The sequence below is a fragment of the Desmodus rotundus genome, chromosome 8 (genome assembly GCF_022682495.2).
Source record: "Desmodus rotundus isolate HL8 chromosome 8, HLdesRot8A.1, whole genome shotgun sequence".
Classification (NCBI taxonomy): domain Eukaryota; kingdom Metazoa; phylum Chordata; class Mammalia; order Chiroptera; family Phyllostomidae; genus Desmodus; species Desmodus rotundus.
In genome coordinates, this window is record NC_071394.1 from 107,691,664 (window position 1) to 107,709,860 (window position 18,197).

Sequence of the window (18,197 nt, forward strand, 5' to 3'; positions counted from 1 at the left end):
TGGCGAGTTAAGGCTATTTAAGAATCTTTAAGAGTTGCTAAATGTGTGTCATATAATGATTCAGCGAAACTGCTTTGTCCTTTCTGGAATGTAGAAAGGTTTTCTTTCTTATTCCTTGTTGAAGGTTATGTAAGTGTAAAATGATTGGGTTATACCTTCTTTCCTCTCTAATCTTCATAAGTCACACTTCTCAGCACTTCTCATTTTATCACTGTGTTTGCTCACTGGTTTGTTCTATGCCTCCTTCCTATGATGAAAGCTTTATGAGGGCAGGGGTTTTGTCTGTTTCGTGTGCTGTGAGCGCCTGATGTGGACACCTAGTGATTTTTTTGTTTAATGATGAAGTGAGTTCTCAGCTATAATTTCACAGTAATTTCTAATGAACTTAATTTCTGTAAACCCATATTTTAAAAAAATAGTGTATTTCTTGCAGCTTTTAATCTATTACGAGTATCTATTTCTAAATATATGGTGTATATATGTTATATGCACACATTCATTTTAAATTATAGAACTAGGAAGTGACTTTTTTTTAAGAGGGAGAACAATAGAATGGACCTTTTGACTGCACTTTTAGAAATTGATGATCATGCAGTAGATATTTTCTCTGTCTTGATTGGTTGCAGTTGTATATTGCATTAAAATTTTTAGTTCAGTTTACTTGGTTTTACATGTCGAGTTTTATGAGTTCTCTGAATTCTTGACCTATATTACTGATACCTTGCATTTCATGTTTAATGGAATTATATCTGCTATTTTCCAGGTTGTGTGATAGCTGAGCTTTTTACAGAAGGTGTACCATTATTTGATCTCTCTCAACTTTTGGCTTATAGAAATGGACAATTTTTCCCTGAACAAGTGCTCAATAAAATTGAAGATCGCAGTATCAGAGATTTGGTAACTATGCTACAAATATTTGCCATAAAGAATTTAATAGAATTGTGTTCTTTCTTTTGCATTAGTTCACTCTCTAAAATGTTACATGTTTGGAACAAAGAGCCCTATAGACTAATACAAATGGCTTATTGTTTTTACTTTACTAGGGAAAAATGTACAATTTTTCCCCCTTCTCAGACAGAGCTCATTTGACTGAATGTTTTATACACACACACACACAATACACACACCTTTTCCCATTCCCATTATAATCTTTAGCTCTGCTTTGGATGGATTTAGAAGCAGGTGAGGCGAGGCCTGCCTGGGGGTTGGAGAAGGGGCCCAGGATAGAACTTGATAGTAAGAAATGAAGAAGACACACCTAAAACAAAGGAGAGGGAAACACCAACTTGAATATAATGCAGCAGTATAAGGCCATTTTGTATAGAAGCTATTAGCTTTGTTTACCTTCCTTGACCCTGAGGGCGGTTCTGCAAGGGGAGATACAGAATCACAAATTAGTGTAGCTGAGCACATGGGAGGATTTCTGTGGGAGGTCATGTAAGCCATTACTGGTTGAGGGGATCTTTTTAAAGTCAGTGGTCATAGGGACTGAGCTTACCATGCTGATGACTCTGAGTCATGGAAAGGAAATGGGATATTTAAAACATCCTTGCCCTGGCCTGGTGGCTCATTTGAGTGGAGTGTCCTCCTGTGCACCAGAAGGTTGTAAGTTTGATCCTGGGTCAGGGCACATAGCCAGGTTGCAGGTTTGATCCCTGGTTCCCTGGGTGGGGTGCAGGCAGGAGGAGGTTGATCAGTGTTTTTCTCTGTCTTTCTCTCCCCTCCCCCCCTTACTCTCCCTCTCTCCTCTCTCTCTTTCCTCTCTCTCTTTCCTCGCCCTTCCTCACTCTCTAACATCAATTAAAAAAACAAATACATATCCTTGGGTGAGCATAAAAAAATTAAAGTATCCTTTAGTAAGGTCGGAAAATATATATTTTAACTTCCCTTACAAATGGCAAATGTTAAAAAATATGCTTCAGAGAAAGCCAGTGTAGTTCACGTTCAGCGAGCAGTGAACTGGATTAGGAGTCGGTACACTGGGCTATGTCTTTGGGTCTGGCACTCATTCATCATGTCACATTGGCGTGCATCTGGGCCTCCGTTTTCTTAACTGTGAAAGGAATGAACTTGATTGATCTTTGAGGCTTAATTCAAATGTAAAACTAATTCTGTTAAGTCACTTTTCCTTATTTACAGTACATTGGATTCTCCCAGGTTCAATGAGAGACTTTTATTTAGAATATAAACAAAGCTCAAATAACTAAGTATACTTTTATGATATTTCGTGTATTTAAATAATGAGTGATACTGTGAGGGTCTAGGAAAGATGAAATGTGCTCTGTATGTTGAAAAAAATATTTTTTTATGATGCTAGAAATAAATTCAAATTAGGTATGCCATTTTTGGTGTTTGCAGGAGTTAACATCTCTTTTACATTAGTTAAAACGTTTAAACCACTAATTCCCTTTTCGAACAGATCCTAGAGCTACACTTAAACTATGTATTTCCTTGAGCTTGTGAAAATAAGTCTCCAAACCAGAACTCTGATATGTAAATAGGTGTCAGGGGATCTGTGTTTCTTTCCAGAATTGTGTGATTTTGTGTGCGAAATTGTGTATACATTTTTTTCTCTTAGGACAAAATCTCATTGCTTTCCTCAGCTTCTCAGTGGCATCTCCTGCTCAAAAAGTTTAAGAATCCTTGAGTTGTGGGCATTATTCCTCTGTCTTAATAAATGGGGAATGTTGAACAGAGTACACCTCTTCTTTACGTGTCTGGGCCATTTGTAAGAGTTAGAATGTAATTTCTTGTTGCTCTTTAGGGCAATAGTAGAGTCATGTATTACTCAGTAGTTAGGTTCTGAAAGGAGTTTGAATGGTAAAGGTTGAGAAGAGTCAGAGTTACATCTAAATCCTTTAAATCATGGTTAAGATGCCCTTGTAATCATCTGATTTAATTCGGGGTTCTCAAATGTATTTTTTTTACTCCCTTTCTCCCCTTGGTGTAGGTAACGCAGATGATTCACCGTGAGCCAGATAAACGGTTAGAGGCAGAAGATTACCTGAAGCAGCAGCGTGGCAATGCCTTTCCTGAAATATTTTATACTTTCCTCCAGCCCTACATGGCCCAGTTTGCCAAGGAAACATTTCTGTCTGCAGATGAGCGTATTCTGGTTATACGGAAGGATTTGGGCAACATTATTCACAATCTCTGTGGACATGACCTGCCAGAAAAATCAGAAGAAGAGCCTAAGGAAAATGGGCTGGTTATCCTGGTGTCTGTTATAACCTCCTGTCTACAGACCCTTAAATACTGTGATTCCAAACTTGCTGCTTTGGAACTTATTCTTCATTTGGCCCCACGATTAAGTGTAGAAATTCTTTTGGATCGTATCACTCCATATCTTTTGCATTTCAGCAATGACTCTGTTCCGAGAGTAAGGGCCGAAGCCTTGAGGACGTTGACCAAAGTTCTAGCTCTTGTCAAAGAGGTTCCTCGCAATGATGTCAATATCTATCCGGAATACATACTGCCGGGCATAGCCCACTTAGCCCAAGACGATGCTACCATTGTCAGACTAGCCTATGCCGGTAAGAGACTTGTCCGAATAATGGCCACTCATGTTTTTGAAGTTAGTGATTATAATACCTTTTGTTTCTCTGATTTCTTCGGGAATTCCAAGAACACACTTTGGTCTTTAAACTGTTTGTGTTAATTGTAGTAATATAGCTAATCTGTTCCTGGCTCTCAGCTTTTGTGTGTACTGTCATTTTTGAAGGGATCAGCATTACCAAGTACAAAGTATGTAATACAGAATCTTATGATTTTACTGGGAGTATTACATTTAATTTGAAGTAAGACTAATGTTCATAAGGATGTGCTTTTGAGGTAGTGTCTTCAGGCCTTTATGAAGTTGCTCTGAAACAAATAAGCTTGTTTGAATATCAATTTTAGGATATTCAGTTTATTGTTGAAAAAGATTTACTCTGCTGGGTAATCTGGTGTTGAAAGATCCCCCCCATTAAGTTACTGAATTTTAAGGTCCTTTCAGTTACTCTAGTGCTTAGGACGTGTGGCTTCTCTGATGAGGTGGGTGTGTTGTCACCTAACACACCTGCATGTTTTGCTTATAATTCTCACTCATAAAATCAAGTGATATGGATTCATGTTTTTAGCTCCCCAGATGAATTCCGAATGCTTATTTCTTCATGGAAATGTCATTGAAAGATTTACATAATTCTATAATTTATTTGTAAAATGTAATCTGATGGTAATCAGGGATTCGTTTTTGAAGTACATATCGTGTGGTGATGATATTGTCACTTTTTGTAAGATACTTGCTCAGTTTATTCTTTTTACAGCTTGCCTGTCACTATTATAATGGAATATGTACACAAAATGGTTTTAGACTCTGGCCTTCTCTCTTAGGCACATCCACAAAGTGATTGGTGATTGTTGGGTTTCTTTTTTCTTTTTAATGTATATTTTTATTTATATTTAATCCATCTGCCTATTTACTTATGGTTTCTGGTTTCCATAATTGTATAGGTATAAACTTCAGGCCTAGAAAATCCAGGATTTCTTTAAGATGGATCTGAGTTTATTACTTGTAACAAAGCATATTTATAATTCGCTTGGTAAATATATAATTGAGCTAGATGAAATTAAATGAGTTTTTAGGCTTTAGCCTTGGCTGGTGTGGCTCACTGGATTGAGCACCAGCTAGAAAACCAAAGCGTCACTGGGTCCGATTCCCAGTCAGGGCACATGCCTGGGTTGCGAGCCAGATCCCCAGTAGGGGGCACACGAGAGGCAGCCACACATTGATGCTTCTGTCCCTCTCTTTATCCCTCCCTTCCTCTCTCTCTAAAAATAAATAAAATCTTCAAAAAAAGTTTTTAGGTTTTAAAAACAAGGTGTACCTTTAGAGTTTCTTAACCTACTTTTCGCCCTGGGTATCTTAGTTTCTTCTTAATTGTGTTAAATAGGTAAGTTTTTTACGTGCGGGTGCCATATTAACAGTTGACATTCAGTTACTAATAGTTACTAAATGCTACACCTTATCGAAAAGCCTGTTGTGTGTCAGGGCATCCACTGCTCAAGGTTGCTGCAAGGGTTAGTTGCAGGAGATACACAGATTCTAAATTTTAAATTCTAAGATATAAATCCTAGATTTTAAGATTCTGAGATCTATATATCTTTCACAGCTATCCCTTGCAAAACCCTTGAGCAGTGACTTACATTACCTTCATTTTACCAGTGAGGAGATTGGGAATGGGATAGCCAAAAAAAATGACCCAAATGTATCTGGTCTGACTCTTCCTCAGTTCTCAGAGCTACTGGTCTGGACCTTGATTTCGGAGCAACTCTGCTTTTCTTTGGTCTTTTGGTCTTTATGACGAGAGTCCAGCGTAACCCCGGGGTCGGTGCCAGTACCTTCAGTGTCCCTTCATCCTGGCTTGGTGCAGGAGAAACCTGCCTTTTTATATAGAGCCAGAAGTCTGTTTGAACTTTTATGGTTAAGTGTAATTAAACCACATGCCAGTAATTATAAAAGTTTAAAATCAACTTGTAAGTTTCTTTTACATTTTTATTTTTTAGCTCGGATGTTACAATTTTGTATCTTGTCTGAAGTAAACTTTCAGGTTCATTGTGGTGTGTAAACTTAAGTGGAGAAATAAGCATAGAGCTACTTAGACTTTGGAGGTTCAGAAAAATAAGAGACTTTTCTTAATAAAGATGCATTCATTAAAGTGAGGATATTCGCCTAGAGTTCTGACTTACTATCAGAGGATGACCTCACATGTGTCCACCTTTAGGGTGAGCAGACATTGAAGGGTAGTATTTAGTATTGTCTTGCTTACGTAGAGGTAAATTTTTGTTCTGTTCAGAAGAATCTTGAACCTGGGTGATGGGGTGAAGGGACTCACTGCATTTGGTAGACTGAAAAATCACAATTATTGCACGATGCATCTCAGTTTTGGAGGTGTGAAAATTAAAGACACAGTGAGACTTAGAGTCAATGAAATAAAGTAGCTAAACTTAATGTTCTGTGCTGTTTACTGCTAAGAAGAGAAAGAGTGCAGTCTTTGGCTAAGAAGTACAGAAGTAATAGAGAAGGAACTGTAGAGACAGGAATAAATAACATAAGGGAAAAGGTATAAGCAATAGAGTAGGTATAATTAATAGCAAATGTGACACGGAACTTAGAAGAAACTGGTGAGGAGTATCAGATAGTCTTACTAGATTATCGGAAAGAGAAAGGAGAAAATGTAGACCACTGGAGAAGTGTGGCCAACAGTCTCAACTTCGGTTCCTTAAGAACCTCACAGCATTGCTTGTAAAGCAATCCAACAATGGTTGATTCAGTTTGGTAAGGGCTCGTTTACGTGTGAGGAAACCGAGGCTCACGTTGGTGAAAGCAGCCAGCTACTCAGTGGCAGAGTAGAGATTGGAGCCAAGGTCTATGATTCCAAAGCCCAGCTTGATCCGTTATTTTCACGTGAATGTTTTTTGGTCCAATGTCAGGATACTGTTTAGGGTAGAACTCTGGCCCTGGCTGGTGTGGCTCAGTTGGTTGGGCATTATTCTGCAAACAGAAAGGTCCCATGTTCGATTCTAGGTCAGAGCCTATGCCTGGGTGGCAGATTCTCTCTCCACTTGGGGTGTGTGCAAGAGGCAACTGGTCAATGTTTCTCTCTCTCTCTTTCTCCCTCCCTTCCCTTCTCTCTAGACTCAAAGAAAGAAAAAAAAAATTTAATCTTATAAAAGAAAGGGTAGGACTTTTAGAAGGAATTTTTTTTTTATTTTTCCTCAATAGATCTGAGTGCTATATTTTGGGTTATTTTCGTATTTTTTTAAAGATGCTTATGTTTTGTTATTAAAACTGGTAGTCTAGGGATATTTGCAGATTATGAAATTAGTTACTGACATAATGATTAGGTTAAATGCTAAATTTAAAAGTTCTACTTTTTCTTCTTAGTTCTGTGATTATTATTTTTATGTATAAAGGGTTAGTGAGAAAAAGTTATAAGCACTACAGAGATTTAAGAAGATAAGTATAATTTTCTTTCTTTTATAGAAAACATAGCTCTGCTGGCAGAAACTGCTTTGAGATTCCTGGAATTAGTACAGTTAAAAAATCTCAATATGGAAAATGACCCAAATAGTGAAGAAATAGATGAAGTTACACATCCCAATGGAAATTATGACACAGGTACTATGCTTTTCTGTTCTAGATTTCCTGTAACTTAAATGTATTACTAATATGAACTTGTAGCAAGTCGTCATTTCTGATTTTCATGGAAGATGAAAGAATACCAGATAAATAGGAAGGGTCCCTGGTTTCTGATTGTTCTCTCTATTCTTGAACATTTATCTAGCCAAATGATCAGCTTGTTGCCACAGATTCTAAGCTCAATTGTTTTCCAGCCAGAATTGATTTGTGTCAACAGTAAAGCTAGCTGAATTGTATCATTCTTATGATAAAAGAAAAAAAAACGCTGGAAACATCATAGCGAAAGAATCTAAACCTTTTCTCCTTATGTGAGTATATTCTGTGCATCCTTAGCCATAAACTTGTGTTTCTTTCATGTCGTGTGTGATTTACGTATTAAAGCACACACAGTTTACTGTGAAGGGACAGATGTGAAGGTGAACTCTGAGGTCAGAGTTCCTGTCCTAAGTTTCTTTACATCCATACAGCCTTCAACAGGCTTACAGTTCATGTTTATTGACTTAGGGACTTAGAAGTAAATAGTATGCTTAGGTCTATTGTAAGATATTTCTAGTTGAGAAAAGCCGGAGAAGCTAGTTTTCAGATTTTTGTGCTGTAGACCACTGCAGGGGCTCTGTTACTTGTTGAAGTGGCATCATTTTAGACAGCATAATTATCATGAGTTGAAGACAGTGAAATAATTTTGAACTTAAGACTATATCAGAAAGGAAACCCTCGCTTTTTCCATGGAATTACTTGGAAAATACTGTCCAACATTCTGTAACTGTGTAATTGGGTCTTTTCAGATAATGAAGTTAGGTGTTAAAACTTTTAGGGAGGTAACCTGAAGTTTTTTTAATGTGAATATTATAATTTTGCATATCCGACTCCCCCCCCCCCCCCCCCGACAGCGCTGGACTGGAGGGGCCTCTGCCCTCGCTCATTGAGCCATCAGATAATTGGGAGGGGCAGCTGTGCATCAGTCGGCTCTGTGCCTGCTCTAAGCACTGGGGACACAGGGGTGAATGAGACAGAAAACATCCCTGCTTTTCAGCTGACATTTTATTGATAGTAAGGGAAAGATAGACAGCTAAGTAAATAAATAAAAGGGGAGGGTGGATAGGGGATAAGGTCAGAGAAGGTGGCAGCAGCCAGATCATGTAAAGGCTCAGCAGGACTTGTAGTGGCTTTCTGAAATACCATAATCTGGCCTATCAGATGCTCTCTAAGAGCACTGCCCTGTGCCATCAGATTGTGCCCTGAACTGGTCTAGAGCTTTCAAGTCCTTGGTTAAGTTGATCGAATCAGAGCAGCATGATCTCCTTTCCTTGCTTTCCCACAGTTTTCTCCTAAACCTCACAAATAGAGTTATTGAATTAGTGATTGTAACTGTGCTTGTGAAATCAGTTTATGAAGGATGTTCTTCAGTTCAGTTTTGTATTTTGGCTTTCCATCTATCCTTCAGAGCTCTAAGTAGTGGAAAACATAGTGATTATAGACTTTTTATGGTGGTTTCTGTGATCATTGTTTCTCTGAGGACTAAGAAAGAAGACTGGGTCTATGCATATGGGGACAAATTGTGGATCCGACCTTTACTTTTATCTTTTTCCTTTTTAGAGCTCCAAGCCTTACATGAAATGGTTCAGCAGAAAGTTGTCACTTTGCTAAGTGATCCTGAAAATATCGTGAAACAAACCTTAATGGAAAATGGAATAACACGGCTGTGTGTGTTCTTTGGACGTCAGAAAGCCAATGATGTTTTATTGTCCCACATGATTACTTTCTTAAATGATAAGAATGATTGGCATCTCCGGGGAGCTTTTTTTGATAGTATAGTTGGTATGTTTTTTAAAATTCATCTTTAAGACTTTGATCTTCTCAAAAAAACATGCATTCTGAAAGGTGACAATACTACCAAATTTTATTAATAATGGGATGTGTTCCTAGTATTTCTGTCTTCATGCTAGTATTTCTGTCTTCATGCTATGCTACTTTTGTGTGATAAGTATATCTCAGTTGATTAAGGGATTGGTTAATTAAACTGTGATACATCGAGATGAAGGAATACCATGTGATCACTAAACACTGTGTTTTAAAGGAATATTTCACGACCCGGGAAGGTATCATGAAATATTGTTAAAGTGACTAAAGTAGATTGTAAACTTACTTAAAGTATGATTTCAGTTGTGTAAAGGTAACAATGGTAAATCATATGTATTTATAAAAAAGGGCTGGAATGTATATACTGAGGTGTGAATAGTGGTACTGGGATTGTGGGTGATTGTTTTCTTTATATTTTCCTTTTTTGTCAATTTTTAAACAATAAACATACATAACTAATACAATCAGAAAATAACAGTTAAAGTATAATTGTGATTGAAAATCAATCTGTTGGATTGATCAAAAAGTCTGTTTACTTTTTTTCCATAAAATGAAAGACACCTTTTTCATTTTCGCCAATAATTGTATTGATTTCTATATTTTGAGTATGTCGGCTGTCTCCCGCTATTGGCTTCTAGTGCGTAGAGGCCAAGTGTGCTGCTAAACATCTTCCAATGCATAAGACAGCCCCACAGCAAAGAATCATTTGGCCAAAATGTCAGTAGTACCAAGCAACTTTGCAAACCACTTGTGACACGTTTGATTGGTCACAGAACCTTCTCCAAACTCTGCACAAATCTGTTTTTGAGTTTAAGTTGTGTTTTTATCTTTCTTGAAATAATAAAGCATAATATGCCGAAAGTGTTGCGTATCTTCTTCCATCTTTAATATTAAAATGGATGCACAAAAAATTACCCAATTTTGATAAATTTTTTTTTAAATGCACGCTGATATGACAGCTGTCACAATACAGTCTAACGAGATTGCTTTGAATGAAGGTAAAGAGAACTAAGCACTACTAGAACCATTACACAGAAAAACTAAACCAACTCTTTGGCCAACCCAATAATTAGGAAATTTAGATTTGGTCAGTTATGAAATACTATATATTAAAGCCATGTTATGATTACCCACTAACTAACACCTTTTATACGATTTTGGACATGATTGTACCAGCTAGTCTGTTAACTCAAAATGCTTAAAGACTCTTACACTTTGGAAAGCTTTGCTGGTATTACAACGTTCTCATGTAGTAGTGGAAAGCTGTAGGGTGTAGATTTTGTTTCCCAATCATCTGGGAAAGTAACTGCTAAAAGGTTTGCTGTTGCATGTATTAAAAAAAAAAAAAAGAAAAGAAGCTCATGGCAATACTATTGATGTTTCTGCAGATGCTACCACATAATGCTTTGTAGAAAAAGGTACTTCCTACTTTTGAAAAGCTTTGAAATTGCCTGCTGTGCTTGCTTTCTTATTGTTGAGGATGATTGTACCTCCTCTTTTCAGACATTTAGTTTGTTTTTGCATTAATTTATTGAATCATCTCAGTTTTGCATCTCAGACTTCATCTAACTGTTTCTGAATACAATACTTTGCTTCTCATATCTTTGTCTTTCTTGCTCTTTTCTTTTTTCAAATTATTCTTATTCCTTTTCTTGAGAAAAGGTGGTTCATAGAACTTTTTCCACCTATTGGGCAATTCATGTGTATTTTGAAACATGGGTTTATATTAATTTTTTCATTTAAAAATACTTCTCATGGATTTGTTTGTTTATAAAAGTAATGCACGCGTGCTGTAAAAAATTTGGAAAATAGAGAAACCAAGGAGCAAACAAATAATCTCTAACCCTGTAACCCATGTACAACCTCTATGAATCTTTTGGTGTTTTTTTCCTATAGGTTTCTCCCTTCTCTTTCCATCCCATCTATCCCATTCTCTCGTATATGTTGAGAGACGCTATTGTGTATTAGTTAAGAGTAGGCATCCCAGAGCCAGATTGCTGGGTGTAAGTTCTGGTCTTTTCACTTACTAGATGTGGTTTTGCAGAGATTATTTACTCTCTTTTTGTGCCTTAGTTTCCCTATTCATAAAATGAGAATAATAATTCCCTATCTATTGGTTGTTCACTGTTGTGAAGATAAAATGAATTAACATGTAATAGTGTCTAGTATATAAATGCGCAGATGTTATACTCTTTTTTAAAAATATTGATTTTAGAGAAGAGTAAGGGAGAGAGAGAGAAACATTGATTTTTGTTGTTCCACTTATTTATGCATTCACTGGTTGATTTGAACCCACAACCTTGGCATACCAGGAGAATGCTCTAACTAACTGAGCTACCTGGCCAGAGCTATATTTTGTCTTAATGTTACTACTTCTTAAACCTTTTTCTAGTAATGTATGTTCTAAGCATTTTCTCGTGTCACTAAAATTTCTTTGAAACCATAATTTATAGTAATAAATCAAATTGTTCCATTATATAGTTGACCAAAATTTGTTAAATTCTTCTGTTGTATATATAAATTTTTTTTCTATCATAGGTTATACAAATAATCTTTTATATACATTTTGTTTTTGATTATTTTTTCAGGTTAGAGTCAAATTTTAACTACTGGGTTAAAGCATAGGAATATATTTTTAAAACTCTTGACATTTTATCTGCTTTTCAAAAAGGTATTTTTTTCAGTCTGATCAGTACTGTTGGACAGTGCTGCACACTTCCAGTGTGAAATAGGCTTCAGTTAATCCTTTGCCTGTTGGTTGGGTCAAAAGATAACTTGTTTCAATATAGTATATTTCTTTGCTTACTAGTGAAGTTGAAAAACTTTCTTGTGTGTGTGTGTGTTTTTGTTAACACTTAAAGTTTCCATCTCCCTTTTTTGGTGTAACTGTCAACTTGTTCTCTTTATTTCTGTGTCTCTTTCTCTTTTTTTATTCATTTGTTTTGTGTTTTTGTTGGTTTTTTTTTAGATTCCACACGTAAGTGAAATGATATTTGTCAAAACTTTCTCATGTTAATTTCTTATTCTATGAATTTTTAATTTTTTTGATGGTACTATGCTTGTTGGTATGTTTGAGCCATTTATATATCTACATTAAGAACATTAAATAACTTTTTATCATTTATATGGCAAAATTTTTTTTTCAAATAACTTGATTATTTTTAAGTCCTGAACAATTTTTATGTTGTCAATTTATTTGATTTTTGCTTTGTGATTGTTTTTACTTTTGTGTCTACAGTTTTTTCAAGTTCTAGAATTAGGTTAACAGTCTGTTAGATGTGTGTCTTATGTTTATTTTTTTTCCCCAAATGTTTTATTTTTCACTATTAACTAATCTCTGGTCTGTGGTGTGCAGTGAAATCTAAATTCTTTTGAGAAACATCACTAATTTTACCGACACCATGTACTAACCATTTTATTTTTTCCCCCATTGATTTGTGAAGGTTCAATTGTCATCTGGGTATCTGTTCTATTTCATTGGTTTCTCATTCTTGTACTCAATATTGTACTCTATTCTTATAGCTATATCATATTTTAATTTTTACATATTTATAACTAACTCTAGTCTCTGCTAGGGTAAGTTCCCCAGATGTCAATCTTCCAAAATATTTTGAGCTGTCTTAGCTCATACATTTTAATATGCTGGAAATGTGTATTTTCTTCCATCTTCAATATTAAAGTGGCTACACAGAAATTCATCAGTTTTGATAAGTTTTTTTTTAATGCACACTGATATGACAGCCGTCACAGTACAGTCTAACGAAATTGCTTCGAATGAAGTTAAAAATAACTAAGCACTACTAGAGCCATCTTATGGAAAAAACCAAATGAACTTTTGGGCCAACCCAATGTTTTTCCTTTTATTACAGAAAAAAATTCTAAAATTATTTATCAACTCTAGGGAAATATGCTTTTATAAATTATTTAAAATTCAAAATTTATTAAGTAGTATATGAAAAGCAGTAGTTTCACATTCTACAGGCAGCTATTCTGGTTTGTGATTTTGATTTGACATCTTCAGGTGATTATTGCCATAACTCTCAATAATGCTTTCATATTGCTATTGGTGGAATTATTAATTTTAGATTTATTTGTTGAATTTTTTTCCATGCCAATTTCCTCTTTCCCCCTGTTTTTGAGATATAGATCACTATTTTCAGTGCTTTACTTTGTTATTTATATAACTTTAAGTAATTAAACTATTTACTGATCCTCTTCTGATTTGAACTACAAGAATATTAGTGCTCCTTTCTTTCTCTCTGCCTTTTTTTTTTGATGGTTGACAATTCAGCTAATTGTTTGCATTGTCATAGTTGATAATACTTACATTCTGTACTGTAATTACAGTAATCTTTTGTGCTTTGTATAGAGTGGTTCTAACATGCAAAACAAAATGGACATGATTATGAATGTCTAAATTTATTGACTGTAGAGCCAAGTAGTATATTATTTATATTGGCTTCACTGCAATTCCAATGTGGTGACTTCTTTATCTTTAATGAGAATATTTATAGCATCGAAGTCATTGGATTCTCTTTTTCTATCCTCTATCAATTACAAAATACATTGTGCATTTTAATTTATCTCATATTTATGCCTTGACTTTCTTGATAAATTTCTTGTTTGCCTTGGAGTTTCATATTCCTTTGCTTTCATTTTGTAGAGAAAAGTAATACACCTTCTTCATCTTATCTGTAATATCTAGCTTCTTTCTTACCAATTTTTATCTGTTTGTCACTTCCTCCATTTTTCTTCTTGATAACACTTAAAAAATTTATTGGCTTTTTGCTCCAATTTTGGCTAATTGATATCTAGATCTTTGCTAGGTATTATCTTGTTTTCCTCTTTGAATTCCTAGGTTATAGCTACCATTTTGTACATTCTGCATTTTTTTTATTTTGCTCGAGTACATCCTCAAGTAACTTTCTTAGAAATGGTTTCACAAAAGGCAAACCTGTATAGTTCTTGCATATCTCAAAATGACTTACATTTGTTCTCTTATTTTATTGACAGTTTGGGTATAATATTTCATAACTTTGAAGGTCTTGCTGTGTTATAGTCTAGCCTCCATTGTGGCTGAAGATAATCTGATGCCATTTATTCTCCTTCATTTTTAGGGGACCTATATTTTTCTTTTTGTAAGTTCCTAGTATCTTATTTTTTTCTCTTGATGTTCCAGAATTTCTTGATGATTTGCTGTGGTTTGGTTCTTTTCATTTATTGTGCTGGGTAGGAAGTGCGATGTCGTCTCCGTGACGGTTGCTCAATATATTTCTTTTTTGATTAATTTTATTGTTTTACTTAATGGCATTTGTACTTCCAGGGATAAAACATGTAATCATGTAACGTTGCTTCTCTTTTTCAGGTGTTGCTGCCTATGTTGGCTGGCAGAGCTCCTCCATTCTCAAGCCCCTGCTGCAGCAGGGTCTTAGTGACGCTGAGGAATTTGTTATCGTGAAAGCTCTCAATGCCCTTACTTGTATGTGCCAGTTAGGGCTGCTACAAAAACCCCATGTCTATGAATTTGCCAGTGATATTGGTAAGTTTCTGTTTGTCGGGATTGGGGTGAGAAAAGTAGAATATGGGGAGAGAAATAACAATTGATAGAGCATTGCCTGTATTTCTAGGCAATATAGGGTCAGGTTTTCCACTTTATTCCCATATTGTATGTGTATGTGTGTGTCTCTGCACACACATGTGCACACTTATGCATACATGCTTGCATGTATGTGAGAGATAGACAGGCAAAAAGGATCGTTTGGTTCTCCAGCCCAGGTTGGGAAATCTCTCTCGCTTTTTTAATCCTTATCCAACAATGTGTGTGTTGATTTTAGAAAGAGAGGAAGGGAAAGAGAGAGAGATAGAGGCATCGATGGGAGAGAGAAACATTAATCAGTAGCCTCCCAATATCTGTCCTGACTGGGGATCGAACCTGCAGCCTTTTGGTAAATGGGACAGCACTCCAATGAACTAGCCACCCGGTCAGGGCTTTCTGTTTTTATTTGTAGTTAAGTCTTTGTGATCCTTAAGAAATGAAGATTTGTTTTGTTTTACCTTGTTTTTGTTAAGCACACAATGGATAAAGTCTTTAACTGTTCTGAAGAATCACCTTATTTTTTGGACACGAGACCACTAGTCAAATTGAAATTGGGGGTGGAGGATTGTGTATTTCACGTGTCATTGCACACGGCCAGTTAGAATTCTTAGTATCGAAGCTGCCACAGTTAGTAGTTTTATCAACCAGTGAAAGGAAGTACTTACTTTAGGTTATGGCAATGACCTATGTACTTCAACTTAAAACTGAGAATAAGTGCAAACGAGTCAATATGACACGTCCTAAAACCAAGACTATCCAGGACTTTTAGTCTTCTTATCACTTCACTTTAAGAAAGTAAGCAAAGTAAGATTGCAAGTTGGCTGTCTCCACAGAGGATATGGAATCTGAGAATATTGCCTCTAGATAAAATACTTAATTGCTGCCAAATGCCTTGCCACGGAAAATTAATAGAAAACCGAAATTGGTTAAATTGATTAATAGTTGTATTTTTTTTGAGGCACTCCTCAGAGGAAAAAAAGAGGAGTTACTTATTTTAATTGTTGGGAAACTAGGTGGTAGCTAGTAGAGATGTATAAAATTTCTGGAAATTTTTAAGACATGAATATAGCTTTAAAAATTTTTTTTTGTGGCAAATTTTAGTATATGTAGGTTTCTTATTCTGTACTTTAATATCTATAATTCTTTTAGTTTATAACTAATTGGATTTGAACTTTTTGAGTATTATTTTTTAAAGAATCGCAAATTTAGCCCTGGCTGGTGTGGCTCAGTGGATTGAGTGCCAGCCTGCGAACTGAAAGGTCGCTGGTTCCATTCCCAGTCAGGGCACGTGCCTGGGTTACGGGCCAGATCCCCAGTTGGAAGTGTGCAAGAGGCAACCAGTATCTCTTGCACATTGATGTTTCTTGCCCTGTTTTTCTCCCTTCCTTCCCCTCTCTCTAAAAATAAATAAGTAAAATCTTTAGGAAAAAGAATTACAAATTTAATAGAACATTGTTGAGTATTGACAATACAATCATCATTAAAATCTCCATTACATTGAAATGTTTTTGATTTTTTATATGAGCTACAGAGTGTTGAACCTTGAGGAATTCATTATCTATTTTTCCACTTAAAAAAAAAAAAACTAATCATAGAATCAAAATTATTAATATTGTAAAAAAACAAAAGATGTTAGAGTTGATTTTGAGTTTCTAGTCCTGTATAGTGGAAGGCAGAGTTCAGAAAGCAGCCATTTTCATGGTGATATTAATGAGAAGATGTATTGGGTTAATGTGAACATCTTGCTAACTGGAGTATTTTCCTGCTCATTCTCATTGTCTGAATTCTAATATCAGTGCTTTTATTTCTCCTGTACGAGTGACATTAATTCCCAACGGTTGAATTTTTCTTGCTTTTGACTTTGGTTTTCTTTATTTTAATTAATATCTTCTCTATATAAATATGTACTCATAGCATATTTTAATTTTACATAATATCTCTTCTGTTGACTAGTTACTTGGAAATTATTTTTTATATTTAATGTAGCATATAATTGGCATTTTATTTATCTGAAAAATGGATGTACAATAATTTTTAAGCAAAAATCATCATAAAGAGAGTTTTTTTACCCTTTCTCTTAAATTTTGTAGAGGTTTTAGTAGGCCTGGCTGTTTCTAGTCATTAATCGCAGGAGGAACACATGGAGTGCTCATGTAGCTTTATTTTAATATCAAAATAAATTATTATCTTTAGCTATAGAATAAACCCACTGTGGTACAACTTCTTGGATGGGGAACTCCCTTAGAACTATTGTAGAACTGAATTTAGGACCAGCTGTGAGGAAAAAGAGAAAACGTTGCTGAGAAAGATTAAGTAAACAGTCATTTATTGGCGTTTTAAACTATTTGAAAGAAATAAAATAGTTTTTAGTAACTTAAAAACACCTACTAAAGCAAACAATAAACTGTACACATCGCTCTGTTAGCTTAGGTAGTAATTCTTAAAGGGAATGGTGATGGGAGTGATGGTGAGTATCATGAATTTTTGATAAAAAGAGTACAGTTCTTTCAAAAACTGTACTCTTCCCACTGAGATATTCTGAATACTCACCTTTCCCCATGCCTGTCCCCAGATATGTGGAATAAGTTGGGTGCAGAAGAGGTTGAGTACACTGTTTCATGGGAAATACTCTTGATTCTAGTTTCCTGTTTTTTGAGTGTTAAGGTTCTTTGTATGTATTAGCTACTTATTGATTCAATAGCGCTATGTAACAGTCAACCACAGATTCTCAGAAGATGCTTCATTAAATTTCTCATTATGCATCTGTAAGCTGTGTGCATTAGGCTCTGCATCCTCAGATTGTCTGTGGTGACTGTGATCGATCTGTCTTGTTCTGGAGTTACGTTCTGGGTGATGGCAGAACCACGAGAGCAAGCCTAGCTACTAACGCCTCTGTTTGTGTTAACATCCCATTGGCCAGAGCGGGTAATGTTACTGAAGAGCAGCATGAATGCAGGGCAAGAGTGTAATGCAGATAACACAAAGAATTGTCCCCAGTAATTCAGCCTCATACAGTGCCCGACTCCTGCCAGGTCGTTTTGGGTTTAGTTACTTTATGGAGGTTTTTCCGTGCTTTCCCGATTCCTTGTTCTCCCCATTGTCAAAGGGGAATTAGCTCTCCCTTGTTGGATGTCTCAGAGGCTGCCGGATATTTATGAAACAATCAAAACCTCCATGTGCAATGAAAAGAATTGGAATGGGAGAACTTTGAAGACATATTTTGAAGTATTTTTCCCCTTCCCCTTTTTATACTATAAGTAATATTAGCATGTGACATTGTTCTTATTTCTCTATTGGCATGAATTTCTTGTAAAATTAATATCCTCTAAATGCTGATGTTTTTGCATGCTCAGAACTAATACAATTTTTTTTTTTTTGCTTTTAGAAGTTTGAATGTTATTCTGAATCTATGTTTAGTTGAAACCACTGGTTTTAGGTGTAGTACACAAAGTAGTTAACATAAAAGGGGTGAAAAGATATTTAATTTTCTGGTTTAATCTTATATTTTAAACTCTTTAAGAATGGGCATTATGTTTTCTGCCTTTTAGCTTTCATTTACAA

The 18,197-nt window shown here is 35.5% G+C and overlaps 1 protein-coding gene across 6 annotated transcripts in view; it reads left to right on the top strand.

Annotated features, from left to right (window-relative positions):
* The window catches only part of PIK3R4 (phosphoinositide-3-kinase regulatory subunit 4), a 60,747-nt gene that overhangs the window by 8,834 nt on the left and 33,716 nt on the right, over positions 1-18,197 (top strand). For all 6 annotated transcript variants that reach the window (XM_024565800.4, XM_045199829.3, XM_024565801.4 and 3 more), the window contains 5 exons: positions 764-897; positions 2,951-3,533; positions 7,025-7,159; positions 8,777-8,998; positions 14,406-14,579. In XM_024565800.4, coding sequence (XP_024421568.2) covers positions 764-897; positions 2,951-3,533; positions 7,025-7,159; positions 8,777-8,998; positions 14,406-14,579 — 1,248 coding nt within the window. The remainder of the gene's footprint in view (positions 1-763; positions 898-2,950; positions 3,534-7,024; positions 7,160-8,776; positions 8,999-14,405; positions 14,580-18,197) is intronic.